Genomic DNA, 17,904 nt, shown 5'->3' on the forward strand with positions numbered 1-17,904 from the left:
GAGTGAGGAGCCCAGGACACTTTCTAGACGTGAGACATGGTTTGATGGAGTCGTTTCTATGACTTGTATATCTGCCACGGGGAGGTCTGCCAGCATGAAGGTACAAGGTTGTGGGATATTAAATGTGTGTGATGTTTTTTTACATATATATATATATATATCCAGCTATGACCCAGTTTTAACCCAGAAACCAGGCCTTGGCGCGTTGATGACGTCGACGACTCGCTTCTAAACAACCGTCGACGTCAAATCCGTAAGTCGACGCATTGCCACGCTCACTCGCCACACACTGAGTGACCAAAACAACCCTGAACGAAACTCCGTCTCCAACCAGCTCTCAGGCTCAGCAGCGACCCGCCGCCCCACATCAACGGTGTGGGAGACTTTAAAGTCCCAGTGAAATGAAGGTTCCACCTCCAAAACACTCTGGTGTCGCTTCTAGAACGTTTTCCTGTTAACTGGCTGAAGGTAAAATGTTAAAACACGGCAATCTGAGAGAAAATAGCCGATAAACGGCACTATTTCCTCTGCTGGGCGGAGCTTCTGACAATAATAGAGTGACATCACGAGTTGTGCACACGCCCAAGTTGTGTTTACATTATGGAGGATCAGAGTTTTGACCACGAAGAGGCTGAATTGAACCATATTTCATCATCATGGTCATTTCAAACCCAGTGATTGATGAAGAAGACACAGAAGGTGGTTCTGCCATCGGTGACCCCGTCTGGAACATGTTTGAGGAAGCAGAAGACGCTTCGTCCTCCATTCGTCCTCGTCTCCTCGCCTCAGCAGCCGCCACTTTTCACCTTTGAGGCTTTGAGTCCTGACTTTTGGCAGAACGACCGGCTTCCTGGATCCAACACGTCCAAGAGCTAGAAGACTGTGGAATCACCGAAGATGAGTCCAGGTGTTACTTGATTGTCTACTAGCCGCCCGAGCTAGCGGCTAGCCACCCGAGCTAGCGGCTCCCGCTAGCCGCTCCCGCCACCCGTGCTCCTTTTCTCCTCCCTCGGTCTCTTCCAGGCTCAATCTTTCATCAAGGCTCATAAAACACCGACTATAACTTCAAAACACTGTAAAAACGTTGATATTTAAGAGGAAACAAGCCGATATAAACACAACAGATGGAGATCTGCACAACTCGTGACGTCACGCCCACGAAGAAGAAGGATTCCCCCGACTTCCTCGCCTGGAGATTCAAAATTCAAATAACTTTGTTATGCGACAACAGTGGTGGGGCAGAGTCGGAGGAACCTTACAAGTAGAACCCAACTATCGTTTTTTACAAAGTAGTGTTTTACATTCCACTGGGACTTTAAACCAGCCATGAGCATCAAGGTGGAGTTATTTGTATATCACACCAGCACAACTTCCATATGGGAGCGTTTGAAGCGGAGGCGTCCCGTTGATACCCGCGACGCCGTAGAACAGAAGTAAGTAACGTTACTGCTAACGTTTGCTAAATTACTTTACTTTGAATTGTACAACGTAAGCTTGAGTTCTGCGCAATTTGGTGGTGCTAGCTAACGGTTTGTGTTTGGTTACTGTTAGTAGGTCGTGGCTAAACAGCCGTTTAGCTAATGTTAGCGGGAAATAGCATCTAATGTCGGCATGAATGGTAACGGTGGCTAGCTTACAGCAAGCAGAACACCGCTATCTCGCCACGAGCGCCACCGGAGTGCAGAGCTGCGAGCTACGGTAGCGAGCAGATTGTAGGAACATGAGACGTATCTGTTCAACGTTACGTTTGCCAATTCATGAGTAGCGTTAGCTCAGTCACGTTGCAGTCGTTTCCCAGTGAAACATTATTAGACTGACTGGTTTTACTGGTTTTAAAAATAATGGGTCCCCCCCTCAGGAACCCAGACTTGCATTTGCTTTGAGTTCAGAAACTCGTGGAACATCAATGGCGCAGAGGCTGGACCTCCAGCAAACTAAATCCTTTCACCTATTGCAAATGAGGCACGGTGGCAACCTGAAGAGCAAAGACGTCCACACCTGGTCCTCTGGAGGAACCTGAAGAGCAAAGACGTCCACACCTGGTCCTCTGGAGGAACCTGAAGAGCAAAGACGTCCACACCTGGTCCTCTGGACAAACGTCCAGCAGAGATGTGGCCTGAGGAGGGGCGGAGCAAGCTGTGGAGTAGGAAGCAGCTGGGGACCTGGCGCTGCAGAACTATTGTATTATTTACTATTATAAGGCATTTCATCTTCGCAATATTCGTGGCAAAGATTTATTAAGTGCTTCCGTGAACGCCAACGTCATTTCATGCCATCCCGTGGAGCTAGAACGCGCCAAACCGGTCAAACCGCTCCGTCCACACCGGGGCCTGTTACCGCCGCTACATCCTCGGCCTCGAGGGAGAAGGCAGCGCCCAGCCCCATGGCCCACGCGGCTGACACAGACACCTTCAAACGTGAGTTGCTCGCCTCTCTCCGGGAGGATTTTGTCGCCATGATGAAAACGGAGGTTAGAGCGGTGCTCGAAAATGAGATGGCGTCTATCAGAACAGATATGCATGCTATCAGAACAGGGTTTGAAGACTTTAAGACGACGGTGAACACGGAAGTGGCTACCATACGCGTCACTCTGAACGAAACTGAGCGCAGTTTGACAGCTTGTTCTGATGATGTTGAGACACTAAAACGAGAAGTTAAACGTCTGGGGCTCCTCACTGACTCACTACAGGATAAGTGTGAGGATCTTGAGCTGAGATCAAGAAGGAATAACGTCAGGATTATTACCAGAGGGTCCCGATAGCTGCTCTCCAGCCACTGTATCCAGCCTGCTGAAGAAAGCCTTCAGCTTGGAAGATGCGCCCCTGGTGGACAGATCTCACAGATCCTTGCAACCAGTGCCCAGACAGGGAAAGTCCCCCAGGACCATCGTGGCACGTCTTCATTACTACAGAGACTGTGCTGCAATATTACGTCTCGCTAGAGAAAAACAGAAGATGAAGGTGGATGACGTGTCCATTTCAGTCTTTCCCGACTTCACAGCCCGGGTGGCCAAGGCCAGATCAGCCTTCAACTCTGCCAGACAACAGCTCAGAGGCCTCAACGGAGTTCGTTTCGGCATACTTCACCCTGCAAAACTACGCATCACATTCAACGGCAACGAGAAGACCTTCACTGACTCCAGAGAAGCCGAAGCCTACATCACGAGCTCAATCATCCCCTTCACAACTCAGTCAGGCTGAGTATACGGTCTTAGTAAGGTTCTGAGTTGGGGGATCATTATTATAAGTTGAATATCAGACTCATTTATTTGGACTACAATAATTGTAATGTCAAGGAGTAATAGCATTACTGTTATTATATATTATTTTATTTTATTTATTTATTTATTTTAAGGGTTTTTCTTTTTCTTTTATTTTCTTTTATTTATTTTTTTTAATTTTCTTTTATTATTATCGTTATTATATATATATATATATATATATATAATTATAATTATTACTATTGTCTTATTGTGGTTCTTATATTTCCCTTTTTTATTTACCTTTATTTATTTGAATTTTAAGCGGTTTTCTCATTTGATCCTCATTATTATTTTATATTTTGTATACTTTTTTAATTTTATTTATTTACTTATTTTTATTTTATTTTATTTGTTTATTTTATTATTAAAAAAATAATAATTTTATATCACTCTGATCATACACTTATCACTTTTCTTTGCTTTTCTTCAATATATCTATATTTTACATCCACATTTTTTTTTTTTTTTACTTAATTCATCTATTTATCGATATACTTTACTTTATTGTTTCTCTCTCCCTTGCAATGTGAAACTGTTTCCTTCCAAGTTTTGACTGCTCGGTTTCAAAGTTCTAGTTAATGCTACCAGCGATCACTGCACATTAAACAGACTGACTATTGTGCCTTATAACCTAAAGTGTATCAGTTCTGCTGGCCAGGCCCACCTCGGGGTTTTCCTTTGTTTTTCCTGGTTACAGCTACGGTTCATGTGCTTTTTCGTCCTTAGTTTAAGGGGAATTAGTGCGATCTCTCAGTTGGGGAGAGATCTGCATAGGCTCATCCGACACCTGTTTTATTTTATTTTCTCTTTTTGTTTTTTCTTTATCTTAACCTACCCTCTTTTTTTTCGTAACATTCTATGTCAATGGGGCTGCGTACTGTTCAAACATCACCTGATCATTTTTCCACTTTTTGATCCCTATGGCTATGTCCGGTCCTAGCTCTTTGGGTTCCATACGGCTTATCAGTTGGAATATAAAGGGAATTCAACATCCAATTAAACGTAGCCGAGTGTTTTCCCATTTGAAGTCCTTGAGTCCACAGATAGTTTTTCTACAAGAAACCCACCTGCGTACTAACGAGCAGAACAAACTTAAGAAGAATTGGATCAGTCAGATTTTTTGTTCAAAATATGGAGATAGATCTAGGGGTACAGCTATTCTAGTCCATAAAGATCTCCCTTTTGTTCCAACATCCACAATTGCAGATGTGAATGGCAGGTTTATTATTGTATCCGGTAGGCTGTTTGGCACTCAAATTGTTTTAGCTAATATCTACGGACCCAATTGGGATAACCCACAATTTTTTACAGAATTTTTTGCAAAACTGCCTGATCTACATTCACATCATTTGATTTTGGGCGGGGACCTTAACTGTGTGCTGCACCCAGATCTAGATAGATCCAAAACCAGACCCAATAGTACACCATCTAAGGCTGCCAAGATTCTTCACTCATTTATGGAATCATATAATCTGGTGGACCCATGGAGAACTTTAAATCCCACAGCTAAACAGTTTTCATTTTTCTCACCGGTTCATCGTTCCTATTCAAGAATCGACTTTTTCTTACTCAGCAATGAATGCTTTCAATATGTCACCAACTGTAAATACAATAGCATTATTATTTCGGACCATGGCCCTGTACAACTCGAACTATCCCTTCCGAATAGTGTGGCACCCAGACGTACATGGCAATTAGATCCCCTGTTGCTGACTAGTATTAAATTCATCCAGTTTATCAATAACAAAATCGATATGTTTTTAGACATAAACCAAACCCCAGGTATGTCTTATGTTACAATTTGGGAATCCCTCAAGGCCTACTTGAGGGGTCAGATTATTTCATACTCCTCGTTTGAGAAAAAGAAACGCTTACAGCGTCTTTTAGAATTATCCGAACAAATAAAAGACATTGATACAAGGCTCTCTGCAGACTACAATCCTGAACTTTACAAAGAACGACTACTCGCGCAGACTGAATACGACAATCTATCAGTTAGAAACACTGAACAGCTCTTGTTTAAATCGAAGCAAACATTCTATGAGCATGGGGAAAAGGCCAACAAACTACTCTCCCACCAACTTAAACGAGCAGCGGCTGGCAGAGTTATCTCAGAGATACGGACTGCACCTGGTGTTACATCCATCCACCCCCAAACAATAAATGATACGTTTAAAACATTCTACAGTAATCTCTACACGAGCGACAGCAATGTAGATTTGTCTGACATTGATGCATTTTTTGACAAAGTTGACTTTCCAATAGTCAGCTCTGAAGTCAAATCTCATCTGGACTCCGCAATAACAGGTCAAGAAATTTCTAGAGCTATCGGCTGTATGCAAAGTGGTAAGGCAGCGGGTCCAGATGGATTCCCTATTGAGTTTTTTAAATCCTTTTCTTCTAAATTAACTCCTATTCTCACTCTAGTTTTCCAGGAAATATTTACAAAGAAACAACTACCAGAGACAATGACTCAAGCCGTTATTTCGGTTCTGCCTAAGAAAGGGAAAGACCCCTTGGACTGCGCTTCCTATTGGCCGATTAGCATTCTTTGTTCGGACTATAAAATTCTGACCAAAATTATCTCACACCGACTTGAAGCAGTGATTCCTGACATCGTTTCCCCTGATCAAACAGGTTTTGTACCAGGTAGGCAGTCGTTTTATAATATGCGTAGACTTTTTAATGTAATCTATTCCTCTCATTCACTGCAGGATGCAGAAGTCGTGCTTTCGCTCGATGCCGAAAAAGCGTTTGATCGGATAGAGTGGAAATACCTCCTTGCTGTTCTGGATAGATTCGGATTCGGCCCAGCATTTTCCTCTTGGATTCAGCTGCTCTATAGTGCTCCCGAAGCGTCAGTACGTACCAACTCATTGGTCTCAAATTATTTCCTCCTTCATCGTGGTGTAAGACAAGGCTGCTCTCTATCACCTTACTTATTTAACTTAGCTATCGAGCCTTTGGCTATTGCCCTCAGAATGGATGAAAACATAGCCGGAATCCAAAGAGGGGGGTCTATTCATAAGACTTCTTTATATGCGGACGATCTTCTCCTCTACATATCTGATCCATTAGCTTCCTTACCTCGACTCATAGACATGCTTAATCACTTTGGAAGAATTTCGGGTTACAAACAAAATTTTTCGAAAAGTCTGCTGTTCCCTGTTAATAAAATAGCTTTAAACTTGGATTATGATAGATTCCCATTTAAAATAGAACGCCACTCCTTCACTTACTTAGGAATCTTAGTTACTCGGTCTTTCGATGATTTATATACCCACAACTTTAAGACATTATTAGATAACACTAAAGTAGACTTAGTTAAATGGTCATCTCTGCCTATTTCCCTTGCGGGCAGGATTAATTCAATTAAAATGTCTGTGTTACCTCGTTTCCTTTACCTATTCCAACAAATCCCTCTTTTCCTACCTAAATCATTTTTCCGTGATCTTAATACTCACATCTCCTCATTTATTTGGCACGGCTCCACTCCACGGGCTAAGAGATGTCTTTTGGAAATGCCTAGACCTAAGGGAGGACTGGGTCTACCCAATTTTTTATTATATTACTGGTCGGCAAACATAGCTAAATTAATTTACTGGACCTCAATGTTTGAGAGCAAGAAGGGCCCCTTGTGGGCTTATATGGAAGTCTTTTCCTGTCCTGACACCTCTCCCATTTCTCTATTGTGCTCTTCATTACCTGTAAAAACCATCAATAGCATAAAAAATCCAGTCGTAAAAGGTTCCCTTAAAATCTGGCTTCAGTTCAGGAAGCACTTCAACTTTAGTGCTGCCTGTGGTCACATGCCCCTGACTAATAATCACCTTTTTCCTGCATCACAAGGTGATGCGGGATTCCAAGTATGGTACCACAATGGTTTGATTTTTTTCAGTGATCTATTCTTAGATGGCACCTTCATGTCTTTTGAAGCCATCCAGCGGGATTATGATTTGCCAAGATCACATTTCTTTAGATACCTTCAGGCCCGGAGCTTTGCAAGAAGTTACTACTCGTTTCCACATTTTGATGTCAAAAACACCCTTGACATGATACTAGACCGGGACCCAACCACAAAAGGTAACATCGCTAAATTATATAAAACACTCCAAACTAATGATATCTCTTTTTTAGACAAAACTAAATCTGCATGGGAACAGGATCTCAATCTTGAGATTACAGCTGAGACCTGGAAACAGGCCGTACAACGCATTAGCACCTCTTCATTATGTCTAAGGCATAACCTAATCCAGTTCAAGATACTGCACAGGCTGCATTCTACGAGAGCTAAGCTGTCAAAATGTTATCCCAATACAGATCCTACTTGTATAAGATGTCGCCAAAAACCTGCAACGACCGGACATATGTTTTATGAATGCACAGAATTACAGTCTTTTTGGAGCAACATTTTCGAAGCTTTTTCCAGCATTCTCCAATCAAGAGTCAAATTTAACCCATTAACGGCTGTGTTTGGCGTACCAGAGGGAGACACAAATATAACCACCCCCCAAGCAAACTTTATAGCGTTTGCCTCACTTCAGGCGAGGAGGCTTATTCTACGTAACTGGAAATCGGTCAAACCCCCATCATTCATGTCTTGGGTAAAAGAAATGTCTCTAATTCCACTGGAAAAGCTTCGATACAATAGATCTAAAGCGAGACAGAAATTTATTGATACATGGTCACCGTTTTTGGAATTCATCATCACTCTTTCTTTTTCTCCAACCGAGTGAATAATATTTTTTTCCTTTTGCAACTTTACTTTTATCTTTTTTATGAGCATCCCCCAATACTTGTGTGGACCTGTACACATCCTGTAATCATTATGTGTTCTCAGCTCAATATATAGGCCTCTGCTGGTGGTTAGTTGATCAGTGAGTGGCTCCCTGTGTTAAAAATTGAAATTGCACCCCCCCCCCCCCCCTTTTTTTTTTTTTCTCTTTCTTTCTCCCCCTTTCTTTCTCCTCCTCAGGTGTCGGGATGAAGGGTGGGATGGGGCTTGTTCTGTTGCACATATGTATGTCTATTAATGTTTTGTAAATTTGAAAATTTGTAAATAAAGTTGTTAAAAAAAAAAAAAAAGGTCAACTAAAATGTAAAACTTTAAATGAGTAAAATTGCAAAATAAAAGATAAAAAAAAAAAAAGAGATGTGGCCTGAAGCTTCCAGCCAGATGCTTCAGCAGTAACAACTGCAGGGTGGACGTCTGGACTTCGGAGAGGAGTGGAGAAGTGGTTCTCCTTTTCAGTGGTTCCAGACGGTCGAGCTCCTCACCGATCACTTGCGAGGTTCCTCTCTTGCGTGAAGAACCTGGTGATGTAGTCTTGATGTACGGCCACAAGTTGGCGCCGTCGGTTGTATTTGTGAAGAAACTGGACAGAGTTGTGACACGATGAGAAAACTGTTCTTATGGTCCGTCTACTGAGCATGTGCAGAATTGCTCCTCTGTTTACGCAGGACATGAATTGGATAGTTTTTTTTTTTTAAAAGCCGCAAATTCCGTGACTCAGAGCACCGTTGTCATGGAAACGAACACCGGCGGTGCAGTGCAAGCGGGGCGTCAGTCAGTGCAGAGACTGACTGGATGTTGGTGAGGATGGAGACGATGCCTCAACTAAGTTTATACCCAAGCTTTGGCTGCATTGACTCATGCTAGTTCTTTAGCCACGGTCCAGTATTAGCACCTGAGCGTCACGGAGTCGATAATCCGTCCTCGTTTGTCCCCATAGGAATAGAAATCGTCAAACCGCTGGACGAACTTTCTGCAAAGCAGCGAGTCACAACTGTTGGCAGACGATGACGAAGACGACCGGACATTGCCAAACGTTGCAGAAGGAACTTAAAGGACACATTTGTGTAGATTTCATGTTTCAGTCCATCCTGTGTGTTCTGTCCATCCTACAAAGATGCTGAAAAGCAGAAAAGCTAAAACCCTGGAGAGACGATGTGGGGTTGGGGGGGGGGGTTTCACGCTGGACCAAGCTTCAGCGACCTGGAGCCACACACACACACACACACACACACACACACACACACACACACACACACACACACACACACACACACACACACACACACACACACACACACACACACACACACACACACACACACACACACACACACACACACACACACACACACACACACACACGATCATGAGACGGCCTTTTAGTAAATGAATTCACTTGATGGTGGTTGGGAATCTGGGGGGGGGGGGTTCTGGAATGCCGTACCGCCTTTCTCTTTCCTTCTACCCTCCCAACTTCCCCCGACAGCCAGTCCCATCATGCACCACTCCCTCCCTCCCTCCCTCCCTCCCACTGTGGCTGCTTCACACCAGCTTGCCTGGCAGCACAATGACCGACTGACGGCTGTCTTCCTTGGAGGCAGAGTCTGGTGGCCGTGTGTGTGTGTGTGTGTGTGGGGGGGGGGGACAGTGAAGGACGATGCAGCCGCCACACATTTCCCAGAGATAACCAGGAGTTACTGTACGGTGAATCCCTCATGTGGGTCAAACGGGCGCCGCCGTCCTCCAGCTGCTCCGCAGAGAATCCACCACCAGGACGATGTGGGGGGTGGGGGGAAGCTTTCTTTGTGTGTGTGTGTGTGTGGGTGGGGGGGGGGACAACATCGAATAACCTACATTTGACAAAAGCCATCACCAGCTGAAAACAAACAAAGCCACAGATTGATGAAAGAAGAGCGGCGCCGTATCAACTCAGCTGGAGAGGAGAAGGTTTTTCTTTACTGTCGTTGACAATCTAAACATGTCAGAACACCTGCTCAACAACACCAGCACAATCAACAACAACACCATCAACGTCCAGCCATGAGGAGCAGGATGATGGAATGTGTCAGTTTTTATGAATGAATGATTTTTTTTTTTACTTTTTTAAAATTTGAAATGCTTCACCTTTAATCTGATATATACACACACATATATATATATATAATAGAAGTTTGGTATATTGCCCATTCTCTTCTTGAAAGAGGTTGGGTTTTTTTAAATGGGGTGAAAAGTACATTTGACTCCATTTCAAAATATTCATTATTATTCATTCTAAACATGCATCTCACCGAGATCAGCTGTGTGAAAAAAAACCTAATCAATTTTCTTAAATTTAGTTAGAGAGAGAGAGAGAGAGAGACAGACAGACAGAGAGAGACAGAGAGAGACAGAGACAGAGAGAGACAGAGAGAGACAGAGACAGAGAGAGACAGAGAGACAGAGACAGAGAGAGACAGAGAGACAGAGACAGAGAGAGACAGAGAGACAGAGACAGAGAGAGACAGAGAGAGAGAGACAGAGAGAGAGACAGAGAGAGAGACAGAGACAGAGAGAGAGACAGAGACAGAGAGAGAGACAGAGACAGAGACAGAGAGAGAGACAGAGACAGAGAGACAGAGAGAGAGACAGAGAGAGAGAGACAGAGAGAGAGACAGAGAGAGAGACAGAGAGAGACACAGAGAGAGACAGAGAGAGACAGAGAGAGACAGAGAGAGACAGAGAGAAGTTTTTGGGGCCAAATTCCACAAAATATTTTGAAAAACAATTTTCACCCAATAAAAACCACATTATTTTTGAGAAATCAGTGAGAGTTGAACCTAAATGTGTCATTCAGATGAAAATTTGAAAAGGTTTCCCATCCATGTGAATCAATGTTATTAGAACTGTTATAACAATATGACACTAACGCCCAGCTTATAGAGCATCTTCCACTGGTGCAACATCAACTCACACTCAGAACAATGTTTGTTATGAACTCTTGTTCTTTTTTTGGCTTGAAAACAACAACAACAACAACAACAACAACAACAACCACCACCACCCAAAAAGGAATGATGTCAACCAATTTCCTTATTCTGGAAGAAAAAGCATAAAGCATTCATGTTTTCCAAGCGGAGCCTTGTGAAAGTGTGACTTTCTGACAGCCTTTCAGCTGAACCTCAAGGAGCCAAAGTCAAGGTTTTATCAGCAGCGAGCGGCTGGAACGTTGTTTTCCCAGCGCTGCCCGGCAACCGCTGCGTCAACAAGGTCACAAGCGTCGTCACGCCGCCCCTTCCCGACTCCAGGAGGCGCTGTGAAGGTGCGTGGCGGAGGAAGAGTGGAACGGCTCGGAGGCAATCTGATTCCAGCTCGACAGCCGGGGCTGCTGGGAAATTGAGGAACTGGACTGACGGGTGTCTGGGGGCTCGTGAGCGCAGACAATGAGGCAGAGAGTCGTTACATAACGCCTCAGCGTCCAATGACATTCACCACATTACTGAGACAGTGAGTCACAGTGGAGCTGAAACCTCAGTGTCTTCATGTTTCACACAACGCAACCATTTCTATTCCACACACACACACACACACACACACACACACACACACACACACACACACACACACACACACACACACACACACACACACACACACACACACACACACACACACACACACACACACACACACACACACACACACACACACACACACACACACACACACACACGTACCAAGTTCGATTGTTGTAACGGTGACCGTCAAAATAAAAGCACCAACTATATGGACTGGGAGTCGTGACTGTGGGGGAAACACTGATCGTCTCTATTGAGCATGTGATTTTACAAAAAAGTTTCATGTTGGGAGGGGTCATTGTCAAAAACTGCTTTTTTTTTTTAAATGGCTCCGAGCGCCGTTGTCCCATAAGCAGAACCAAAACTCCACATGAGCTTTGCTCCGGGCCAAACAGCTCAAAGTCAGATTTAATGAGGCCTGCAACCTCTTTACAAATGCTGATTATTGTTTGGCACAAACATAAATAAATGAATCCAAAATTACATTTTAAGTTAAATTGGCTTCGATTGTGCAAATTGTGACGTGTGTGGACCAATCACAGCCTCTGCTGTCTGCACGCCATCAAATGTTATGTGATGCAAATAGCACAACACTGTTTGCACACTTATGGGCAGCCTGTAACAAAATAAATTAATACAAAAATGAAGCCTTCTTGGGACATTAGAATATTGTTAAAATACTGACTGGAGGCTGTGCAAAAGGTGAAATTCTATCCAATATGTTTAATGTCACAATCATATGTTATAGATTATGTGCAGTTTATTGAGAAGTTCTGTTGAAAGGAAGGTAAAAAATCTAATTTATGAACACTGCCCTCATTACAATGAGTTATATACAAGTTAAAGAGGTCCACATAGTGTATTAATATTAATTTTATGGAGAACTGATGAGATGCAGTGACAGTTCTTCATATTCAACCAGGTTTAGAAAAGAAGCAACAATCAGGTGCAGTGAATGGAAGCGCAGCACATAAACCTCAGTGTTTCAGGGCAAATTTGAGAAGCTTCGATCAGAAGTGCCTGTTTTGTGGTCCTTTAAAGAAACGATAAGAATGTGAGTGGCGGCCATCCGGCCCGTTTCTTCACGTGTCCAGTGACTGACTGAACTGAGAAACCGGGAACTTATCCGATACGGTTTCCCGCCGGACGAAAGGTGAATGAGCCAAACGCACGAGCGTCGCTTCTCAATGACTTCATGGATAAAACCAGTGTTGAAATTCACGGATGAAACAAATGCTGGTACCCAGAGTGGACTTGCGGAGCTGGAAGGCCTCGAAGCGCTCCTGCAGCCGGCTGTAGCGCTTGGTCAGCTCCTCCTTCTTGTGCTCCAGTCTGGGCTGCAGGGCCAGGTTCTGCTCCGCCAGGGTCCGGTTGTTGGCCAGCGTCCGCTCTTTGCTCTGCTGGACCTCCTGCATCTACAGGGAAAACGGATTAAACAAAAAAGCCGCTGTTAAAGTGACAGGACGGCCATCCTTCCCTCGGTACGGCAGAGCCGGGAACGATTCGGACACGAGCGTCGGTTGGTGGTGGCGAGTCGTGAGTCATCGCGGTTCTCACACAGCGCCTCGTATATTTAGAAAGACAAGCCCCGACTGTCAGTGTGTCGGAGGAATGACTCCACAAGCAGGAGGAGGAACGCTTCAGATACTGTGAAGCGCTGCGTACCACACCAACAGCCGCTCCAGTCATCAAGGTTACAGCAGCTTCTGAGTTTAGTACCTGGACACTGCGGGTGAAACCAGTGAACAAGAGTGATGCAGCTCCATCTCTCATATTCATTAATGAGCATTAATCCTCCACTTTGACATTGTTCATGTCTTTACTGTCAACGTGCAACCAGCTCACCTCATTGGTCACTGCAAGTGATGGGCGGGACTAAACCTCTTGTTTCACCTTTAACAGCCTGGAGGAGGAGGAGGAGGAGGAGGACGAGGAGGAGGGAGAGAGGAGGGAGAGGACGAGGAGGAGGAGGGAGAGAGGAGGGAGAGGACGAGGAGGAGGATGAGGAGGAGGGAGAGAGGAGGGAGAGGAGCCGGGGGAGATGGGAGGAGGAAGGAGAGGACGAGGAGGGAGAGAGGAGGGAGAGGAGCCGGGGGAGATGGGAGGAGGAAGGAGAGGACGAGGAGGGAGAGAGGAGGGAGAGGAGCCGGGGGAGATGGGAGGAGGAAGGAGAGGACGAGGAGGGAGAGAGGAGGGAGAGGAGGAGGAGGGAGAGGACGAGGACGAGGACGAGGGAGAGGAGGAGGAGGAGGAGGGAGAGGATGAGGACGAGGACGAGGACGAGGACGAGGAGGGAGAGAGGAGGGAGGGAGGAAGGAGAGGAGCAGAAGGAGGAGGAGGAAGAGGAGGAGAGAGGGAAGAGCAGGGAGAGGGGCAGGAGGAGGAGAGAGGGAGGAGGAAGGAGAGCAGGAGGAGGAGGGAGAGGAGCAGGAGGCGGAAAAGGAGGAGGAAGAGGAGGAGGAGGGAGGAAGAGGAGGGAGGAAGAGGAGGAGGAGGGAGGAAGAGGAGGGAGAGGAGCAGGAGGAGGAGAGAGGGAGGAGGGAGAGAGAAGCAGGAGGAGGGGGAGAAGGGGAGGAAGAGGAGAAGAGGGAGGAGGAAGGAGAGGAGGGAGAGGAGGGAGAGGAGCCGGGGGAGATGGGAGGAGGAGGGAGAGGAGGAGAGGGAGGAGGAGGGAGAGGAGAGATGAGGAGGGGAGTAAAAGGAAGAGGAGGAGGGGGAGGGAGAGCAGGAGGAGGAGGAGGAGTAGGAGGTGTAGTACTACCTGGTGACTGAGACGCGCCGTGAGAGAATTATTTCTCACGATGACGTCACACCGCTACAAGGAGATTATGAGGCGTTGGGCTGAGGCTGGTGTTTCCAGCAGAAGTGTGTGTTTTCATGGAGGAAGTGGTGAGAATCACCGCGCAGAAGGGAGGAGCCACAGTGAAGTAAACGGCGCTGAAAGAGGAAAAACCACCAGTGAAAGAACCGGTTTTTAAAGTGACACGTGCAAGTTGGTTCACCCTCTGGCATGAAGCTGAAACAGAGCAGTCTGACAGCAGCAGTGGAGTCACGGTCCTGGAAAACCTGGAGCTCAAGGTCAGGTGGTGTTTGCATGTTGTCCTGAGCCCGGGGCTGCTTTCCTCCTGAGCAAGGCAGCGTCGGCTCACACTACAAAATATTAGCTTCACTCAGGCCACATCTAAACAACAACAAGAACAAACTTTTTTTAGCCGTGTCCTAAAAACATTCCGTCCACACGTCACTGTGAACACGTCACTACCTACGAACACGTCTCCGCGAACACGTCTCCACGAACACGTCTCCACGAACACGTCACTACATGTCTCTATGAACACGTCTCCACGAACACGTCTCCGCGAACACGTCTCCGCGAACACGTCTCCACGAACACGTCTCTACGAACATGTCTATGAACACGTCTCTGTGAACACGTCTCTATGAACACGTCTCCACGAACACGTCTCTACGAACACGTCTATGAACACGTCTCTGTGAACACGTCTCTACGAACACGTCTCTACGAACACGTCTCCACTAACACGTCTCTACGAACACGTCTCCACGAACACGTCTCTACGAACACGTCACTACATGTCTCTGTGAACACGTCTCTATGAACACGTCTCTACGAACACGTCTATGAACACGTCTCTGTGAACACGTCTCTGTGAACACGTCTCTACGAACACGTCTCTACGAACACGTCTCTACGAACACGTCTCTACGAACACGTCTCTACACGAGGCTTCAGGACATGTAGTACACATGCCAGGCCTTTAGGGGCGCTGTGACTCACCAAACACACCAAAAACGCAGAAGGCAACACAGACCACATAGAACTGTATTAGTAGATTCCTGCTCATTAACCTCTATATAACTCTAGTTCTATAGGTCTATGGCCCTGCTCCTCCTGCTGCTAGCGGCAGTAGCTTCTGCAGCTCCACCGGAGCTTGTAGTCCCTGATTGTTGTGGTTATTTGATGACATCACGGCCCACAGCGGGGGATGATTACTTCATCTTCCACAGATGATCGTCTTTCTCATCCTCACCCCGGGGAGTTGGAAGGCACGTGCCGGGGTTTTAGAATTTCTCCACTCTGGGACCAGTGTTAAAAAAAACCCGGTTCATGGTGTGGACGATGCCTCAGTGACTTCTAATTAGTAACAATGTACACGGGAAGAGACCGCTCTGCACAAGGAGAACATGCAAACAGCACAGACGGGCATCCAGATTCAAACCAAATAGATTTTCAGTGTGACACTGGGGTAATCATGGGAGGCAAAAACCAGTTCCTGTTGAGAAACTGCTCCCAGTGTTTCCATTCCTTGGAATCGTTTTTGTAAACGAATAGATTTTGGTGGGCGAGCACGTTGCCGGTGCGTCTTACACAACTTACAGGGCAACCGGCAATATTTGAAATGGGGATATTTCACCAAAGGGAGGAAATACGACAAACACGCAGAAACATCGTCACACAGCAGCCATGATATGGAATGAATGAGGCGTTTTTGAACCGTCCACACGTCCTCGGCTGTTAACGCTGCAGGTTCTATTTCCAAATGAGGATCCACAAGAGAATCGATAAAGAACCGAGTCATTAAGCAGAGTCGTACAAACCTCATCACTTCCTATCCCTACTCCTGAGTGCTAAGAAAACCCTGTGGCCTCTTTTTTCTTTCATTCTTCAGATAATCTCACAAAGACCATCAAACTGAGAAAAAGAAAACGCGAGCGTGGCATTGAGATGGAGCCGCCCTCCTCCGGATGGCGTTCACAAAGCTGACGAGCATTCGCCGTGAAGGCTGAGCCAAGATTGGCCTCTTTCACGCAGTTTGAGACTAAAATACTGCAGACAGGTGGTGAAACGTCCTCCAGTCAAACAGTGAAGGACTAAAAGCTGCTTCTCACGTCCCAGCAGCACCATCAACGGTGATCGATGAGAAAAGGCTTCTGATGCAGGAGAAAACGGGGTTTGTGACAGGAAGGAGCAGCTCAGTGTGTTCAGAACCCCTCCATGTCTGCAGCCTCTCATCCTGACTGAGCCCCGGACTCTCATCCACCACCGCCGGGCTCTCATCCACCGTCCCCGGACCCTCATCCACCACCAGACCCTCATCCACCGCCACCGGACTCTCATCTGCCACCAGACTCTCATCCGCCGCCAGACTCTCATCCGCCGCCAGACTCTCATCCGCCGCCAGACTCTCATCCGCCGCCAGACTCTCATCCGCCGCCAGACTCTCATCCGCCGCCAGACTCTCATCATCCGCCGCCAGACTCTCATCATCCGCCGCCAGACTCTCATCATCCGCCGCCAGACTCTCATCATCCGCCGCCAGACTCTCATCATCCGCCGCCAGACTCTCATCCACCGCCGCCAGACTCTCATCCACCGCCGCCAGACTCTCATCCACCGCCGCCAGACTCTCATCCACCGCCGCCAGACTCTCATCCACCGCCGCCAGACTCTCATCCACCGCCGCCAGACTCTCATCCACCGCCGCCAGACTCTCATCCACCGCCGCCAGACTCTCATCCACCGCCGCCAGACTCTCATCCACCGCCGCCAGACTCTCATCCACCACCGCCAGACTCTCATCCACCGCCGCCAGACTCTCATCCACCGCCGTATGGGGTTATATTTGTGCCAAAATTCTGAGCAAGCGATGGGAAAATTTGAGCGCAAAAAAATTAATTGTGCAGCACACTAATAACATTTTGAGGAAATATTTAAATTGCGCAAAGACAAACTTGAGATTGCGCTCAAAAATAATTTCTGCGCTCAACCTCTCTCTCTCTCGCGCTCAACCTCTCTCTCTCTCGCGCTCAACCTCTCTCTCTCGCGCGCTCAACCCTCTCTCTCTCTCGCGCTCAACCTCTCTCTCTCTCGCGCTCAACCTCTCTCTCTCTCGCGCTCAACCTCTCTCTCTCGCGCTCAACCTCTCTCTCTCGCGCTCAACCTCTCTCTCTCGCGCTCAAACCTCTCTCTCTCGCGCTCAAACCTCTCTCTCTCTCGCTCGCTCAAATCTCTCCACGTCCGCGCTCAAGTCCTGCTGTGCGCTCGCTCCAAATGTGCAAAGCCCAAATGTGACAGACACAAGTTGTCCACCAATCACAGAAATTTGGGGCGGGCGTTGAATTCTGATTGGTTACTTCGGTTTCTGGAAGTGCCTCATAACCAACAAAGAAGAAGAAGAAGAAGAAGAAGAAGAAGAAGAGGGAAAAACAAACTGCGGGGGAAAACAGAAATAAGGAAAACTAAAGATAATGATCCTGGATTACAACATGTT

At 46.5% G+C, this 17,904-nt stretch overlaps 1 protein-coding gene across 1 annotated transcript in view; it reads right to left on the reverse strand.

Annotated features, from left to right (window-relative positions):
- Nucleotides 1-17,904, reverse strand: part of vps37ba (VPS37B subunit of ESCRT-I a) — a 42,435-nt gene that overhangs the window by 6,265 nt on the left and 18,266 nt on the right. Inside the window, exon 2 of the mRNA XM_080521335.1 lies at nucleotides 12,855-13,026. Coding sequence (XP_080377461.1) covers nucleotides 12,855-13,026 — 172 coding nt within the window. The remainder of the gene's footprint in view (nucleotides 1-12,854; nucleotides 13,027-17,904) is intronic.

Source organism: Blennius ocellaris, assembly GCF_963422515.1.
Source record: "Blennius ocellaris genome assembly, contig: SCAFFOLD_65, whole genome shotgun sequence".
Classification (NCBI taxonomy): Eukaryota; Metazoa; Chordata; class Actinopteri; order Blenniiformes; family Blenniidae; genus Blennius; species Blennius ocellaris.